The 6,536-nt window shown below is 30.4% G+C and overlaps 1 protein-coding gene across 1 annotated transcript; it reads left to right on the plus strand.

The window, feature by feature from the left end:
* The first annotated feature begins 160 nt into the window (after positions 1 to 160).
* On the plus strand, positions 161 to 6,232 carry LOC106790920 (RING finger and CHY zinc finger domain-containing protein 1). Its single transcript, XM_014756183.1, has 5 exons — positions 161 to 739; positions 980 to 1,297; positions 1,684 to 1,962; positions 2,701 to 2,791; positions 2,861 to 6,232. The coding sequence occupies exons 1-5, from the start codon at positions 491 to 493 to the stop codon at positions 2,926 to 2,928; spliced, it is 1,005 nt and encodes a 334-aa protein (XP_014611669.1). The 5' UTR covers positions 161 to 490; the 3' UTR covers positions 2,929 to 6,232.
* The last annotated feature ends 304 nt before the right edge of the window (positions 6,233 to 6,536 follow it).

The raw sequence follows: 6,536 nt of genomic DNA on the forward strand, positions 1-6,536 counted from the left end.
TATAAAACGTCAAAGTTACACGTTTTTATTATATAAGGAATATATTGTGATATATATATTCCCCTAATAGTATTGTATATTTTATTGCTATACAAAAAAAAGAGAAAGAAATAAGGTGTGGGAGAGAGGAAGAAAGAGAAAGAGAAAGAGAGAGAGTGAGAGAGAGAGAGAGAGACGTGTAGAAATAGAGTAAGGAAAAAAATTCAAGTTAATAGATGTGTAGGAGAAAAGAAAAGAAAGAAATGGAGAAAAAGATATAGGTAGAAATGGAGATTTTTTGAATCCCTGTGCCGAAGATTGTTTGTCTTTTTACCGATTTTAAGTGATACGCCTAAAGGAGCATATTAATTAAGCAAATAAACTGTGATCCATCATCGAGACGTGGAAGTCGGTGGTGGAAGAACTGCTGGATAGGAGGACGACCGGAGGAGCAGGTCGATGAGGAAGAGGAAGAGGAAGAGGAGCAAGAGGAAAAAGAGGAAGTAACGCAATGGAGAATAGCGAAAAAGTGCGTGTTGTAGAGAACATTGATGGCGAAGCCGCGTCGTCCAGCGATAATTCCGAGAGAGAAGCAAATTCGACGCGTTCTGAAAAGGAACATCGCGTATCACCTTCGGAAGAGAATCCTTCTATTACCCCCACAGATGAAAGTCATACTTCAACCTCAGCAGACGAGTCGACTGCAACATCCGAAGATGATTACGGCTGTGAGCACTATAAACGGAAATCGAAGTTTGTGGTAATGTCTTTTTAGAATGTCCTTTTGTATTTTTATACTGGATATCGTGTTTTGTGAAATGTATTGATTTTTAATAATCTTTCAATTATATATGTATCTCATAATTTAGCATTAATATATTTCTACATATACGTATATAAAGTAATTAATTAAGTTTAATAGAAAAAAAATTAAAAAAGAATTATATATTTTGTTTTTACAAATAAATTAGTTTCGTAACCTGTCATTTTATTCTTATAGACACCTTGCTGCAATAAGGTTTATACATGCCGGTTTTGTCATGATGAACAAGAAACACATACTGTGAATAGAAAAGAAGTAACAGAATTAATATGTGTTCTATGCGATACTCGTCAGCCTGTACAGGCTATGTGTCAAAACTGTCATTGCCATTTTGGAAAATATACCTGTTTAGAATGCAATCTTTTCGATGATGAAGATAAGAATCAATACCACTGCGATGGTTGTGGAATATGCAGAGTTGGCGGACGGGATAGATTTTTTCATTGTGCCAAGTGCAATATGTGTCTCCCTATTCAGCTACAAAATGGTCATACGGTATATATTTCAATACTTATGTTTTATATATGCTACAGTCAAAGTTGAGAATCCAAGCATTCTTAACAATGCCTAGAGGATTTTGGTAAATTTAAAATATATGCTTAATTTGCTGTGTCTAGAGCATGGGAGGGGGAAGACGAAGTGATCTTAAGAGAAAGAGCAGCTAAACTCTTAACAGAAACCAAGCATTTTTTCACTGTGTCTTTTTCTATATTACCTAGTATGGAAAGTGACTGTACAAACATACACCTTTTGTGGTTTGTTTCACTTACAAGAGTTTAAGATCACTTCGCTTCCCCATATGTATATCTATCTAGATATTGATACAATTTGTTTTAATTATTTTCTTCGATCTAATAATATAAATGTTATTTTGATTGCAGTGTGTGGAAAATGTATCACATGCAAACTGTCCCGTTTGTTTAGAGGATATTCACACAAGTCGGATTCCTTGCCATATCCCAGGTTGTGGGCATTTGCTTCATCGGACTTGTTTTGAGGAATTGTTACATTTTGGTCATTATGCGTGTCCTACGTGTCAGGTATCTCTTTTAGATATGACAGACCTATGGAGATTTCTTGATATGGAAGTATCTTTAACACCAATGCCAGAAGAATATAGGGATTATAAGGCAGATATTTTATGTAAAGATTGTCACGAGGTATGTAATAATATTTATTGTGTTTGGAATATATGTATCTTATAATGTCTACTATTATATGATATCTTCATATGCCCATTTTGAAATATCAAATATTATGTTGACTGCCTTATGCCAAAGACAAAATTTATTTTCAAGCTTTTATTATACACACTTTCAACAACATTAACAAATTTTTCCATTACAAATCGTAACAAAATGGAAGTGCCACAGTTCGGCAAAGCGAACCTCATATTCAGAAATAGTATTCTGCAAGTCTTAAAATCTTTCAATTTTCGAATTGATATGGTTAACAATTCATTGTATGCTTTAAGGCATATGCTATAAACTTGTCATGGCAATAATTCAAATAAGAAAATAATAAACTTATATTAAACAAACTTTATGAAATTGCAATTGTATTGGAATCTAAAGAAACAATTATTACACGCGTGATACACACACTTGTGAGACACACTGCTTTTCAATAATCATTCTTGCTAAATGAATTTTCTTTTTGCCAAACTTATGAATACATACTCATACCTCTGGCATATAATTAAAGAGTAATTCAACGCTCATTTATGAATCAAGTTTAAAGTATAATATCGTTGTTATGCAACATATATATTGGATATTTTTACAAAAAATCAAGAGGAAATATAGACATTTAATACATATCTTAACTCATTTGCACATTCCTGACTGTAGCATAAAAGGAATGATATTATTACTACATTCACACAAATGTTGTTTTAGGAATCTACTGTGAAATATCATGTTGTTGGATTAAAATGTTTGAATTGTGGTAGTTATAATACCTGCAGAGTCAAGGGATCTCCTTCGCCTGGTAAAATATTAAATTTTTTATTTTTTGATGAAAAATTTAATAATGGTAATGTAATATTTTTGTCTTTAGATGATAATGCTTTAGACGAGGCAGCTGGTGGTAGCAGTACAGGTGACATGGAACAATCTCAGAGATAGAGTTTTAAGTATTAAAGGATAAATTTATTAATTTACAATAGAATGCGGAACAGAATTAATGAGAATACTTTGGAACGCAATTTGGATCAATGTTTCCACAACGTATTTTTTAATATATTCCATTATTTGTGCTGTTTAATGATATTTTGAGATTACTGTTTTTAATATAAAATTCTAACAAGGGGAGACCGGAGTGCAAGAGGCTTAGATTTTTTCAAACTTTGCGCACTTGTAGTAGTCCTTGAAAATATACATTATACTTTAAAAAAGAACGAAATCTCCAACCGTTTGCGAAAAAACGGGGGTAGAAATTTCGCAAAAATTCTTATATTCACTTTTTTTTTCTTCGGTAGCGTAATAGGTAGCAACGCGGTCCCATGTGTCTCTTATGTCACCGGATCGATTCCTCGACAGGGAAAATTATTCTTTTCCTTGATTTTTTTTTATCTTTTTATTTCTTATTTCCAATATTGTAAAGTATGTTAATTTAGGTTAACTTTTTTTTTTTAGAAAAAAGAAATAAGTGAATATAAGAATTTTTGTGAAATTTCTACCCCCGTTTTTTCGCAAACGGTTAGAGATCTCGTTATTTTTAAATGTACAATGTGTATTTTCAAGGACTACTACAAGTGCGCAAAGTTTGAAAAAATCTCTCTGCCTCTCGCATTCTGGCCTCCCCTTGTAAATAGATAATGACCATTAATTGTTAAAAATCTTAGTTAAAAAATATATTTGCTGTACATTTATATGTGCATGTTTAAAATTTAGAACATAGTAGGTATATTAACACGTTAACTGCTGCGTCAGAAAATTCTGATCAGGCTGCGTTATCCGTATTCGGGTGATGCTTATTTGAGCACTTACAAGGTAAGTTAGTAGGTATTTGGAAAGATATTTCACAGGATATAATTTCACACAATAAATTCACAATTAGTTCGAGTCCATTTATGCATCCGTGAAGATGGGGTTAACTCAGATTTATTTAATTTTTGTTCAGCATATCTATTTGTTTCTAATAATACAAGCAAGTCTATTATTTCGTCATCAACAAACAAAGTAAACACATCGTAGGGATTGATATTGCTAGGTAATTTTTTAATAAGATTGCCTGTTTCAGTAAAAGAAAATGATTGTTGCCGACAACTAAATTCGTTCCATTTTCTAAGCTGAATTGCATGTACTTTTTTTAGTATCCACTGTTCTTTCTTCCTCAAGAACCAATTTTTGTAAAATATGATCAATAATATCTATGTCACATTTACTATTACTGCATTTATTAATATCCGAATCAAAATCTGACTATGTAATTAAACAATAGACCCAATATGTTTACACACCTATATAGAGTAAGTTTCAATCTTAAAAGTGCACCATGGTATAACAGTGCACATGGCTTGACAGAAATTTTCTTATAAACTCGCGTGGCAGTTAACGTGTTAATTAGTTCAATTTAAAAATTAGATCATATTTGAATACATCAATATTACTGAAATAAGCATCACAGCTGGAGCTTCGTAGAAGCTTATATAAGGAGCTAAGGAAAAACTAAATGCCGGTATTTACTTCTTCCTACTTGCTCTGCAATATTAATAATTTATATTTATATTCGTCAAAGAGGCAAGGTACAAATTATGATCATAGTCCGGAAAAAGTCAAAAGAAATATACCAGCATAATATACTCCAGTATTACGTATTTGAAACTGGTATGCATTAAGCATAATAATTGTTTATGGCTTGTTACTTTTTAATTTCATATACGTTAGACTGGAGATAATATAACAGATCTTGTTACTTTTAAGTTGAATGTACATTAGACCGAAAGTAATATATAATTTGTTTTTATAATACTTTTCTTAGATAGCAAAATTATTAATAATATAAATCGTAGGGCATTATTGATTCTTGAAATTGATAAATTTACGTAACTGGCACTAAGAACATCTCTAATATAGATAAGTGTACTAAGGAATTTTTGATCATTACATTCAAATATTTTAATAATGTTCTAACATTTTTTTAAATGTTCTTTTCAAGATAAAGTTTATAATATACTCTTTTAATATGCAGCAACAAGAGATATTTTAAAGCATATTCTGCATGGGAAGAAATAAAATTGGACAAATAATACATTTTTTAATTCACTTTTTTATCTCTCCATAGAATTTTTTCTTGAATTTTATATCGTGCATTTACTTATTTGTTATAAAACTTGTTCACAGTGCTTGGAGTAATTATTTTGTATATTTGAATATAAGTAAGATTAAAATAATTAAATTAACAAAATTACATCATCTTTCAAATACTCCAAAATTGCATAATAAAGTTGAGTCATAGCTGATTATTAGAAACTGATATGGTATTTCATGATTTGATGGAAATTCATTATAAAATTTTAACATGTCTTTACCTAACGTGTTTTTATGAAATTAACAACTATGTATATATATATTGAAAGTATTAATTTCTGTTGTTCGATGGTACGAACCAGTGCAATTATATTTCTGCATCAAAAATATTAAACTAGATGTCCATGTGAAGATAAATAATGACCCATCGAAAGCTAATTATATATGTACATATGTACACCTTCATATGTAGTAGTTTTAATTTCATTCAACATTTGTGCTCATACGGACGTAGTTTGACACATTTTATTCGTATCTAGTTTAACTATATATTGTATATTTCAATGTAGCACAGAATGTCGTATGGCATTTATAGATCAGGTACACTTTAGTCGTATTATATCAGTCAGCAAAAATTATGTGGTGGTTCATGTATATCATATTTCTTCGACTCACTCATATCAAATAACTTAAAATAATACTTTTACTACGTTAAATACCGCATATAGCAATTGAATATCTTCGAATTAGAGCGAATATTAAACAGCACCAGATTTCAACTTAATAAGATACATAGAATAGTTTGTTATTTGAGTTTTACTCATTATATGGTAAAACAAACTTCTTTTGTTTCTACCGTTTTTCCATTCCAATTCATTCCAAGGCACGCCGTTAAAGAAAATATGTGGCACATTATAAATTTAGGATTTAGAATTTAGAATTTTGGTGTATCACATAGTCATATTTCACATCTATTATGGCACCTTCCACAAGGCTTCTCGTTGTGGTTTTATATAGCCAAAGTAAAACACACAAGTTTTGTGTAACTATCGTTATGTTTTTATTATTCAATTGTAAATTAAATATCAATTACAAAGGCTCTTTGTACATAACGGGCGCAATATTATGCTTTTGTTTTATATAATATAGTATATCAAATAAATTGATCATTATTCAATTTTACCTCATTCAAGAGAAAGAAAGAAAACTCTACACCATACTTTTTCTTTTCATTTTTGAAAGTTAAGATTTTTTTCATTGAAAAATGCTTCTTAAACGATAATTATGGAGAGGGTTTGTTTTTGGTTGCCGTTAATGACGTTTCGTTACGTTTGTCGAAGAAAGTAAAATAGAACCGAAACATTTTATTGTACATGATTTTCTTCCTTTAATTTACTCTTTTCTATATTCAAGGAAAAAAGACAACCAAAAATAAACCCTGCAAGTAACTGTATTGTATTCATTTACTTTATTTCATTTAC

The sequence above is a fragment of the Polistes canadensis genome, unplaced genomic scaffold (assembly GCF_001313835.1).
Source record: "Polistes canadensis isolate GaletaPanama2010 unplaced genomic scaffold, ASM131383v1 scaffold_269, whole genome shotgun sequence".
NCBI lineage: Eukaryota > Metazoa > Arthropoda > Insecta > Hymenoptera > Vespidae > Polistes > Polistes canadensis.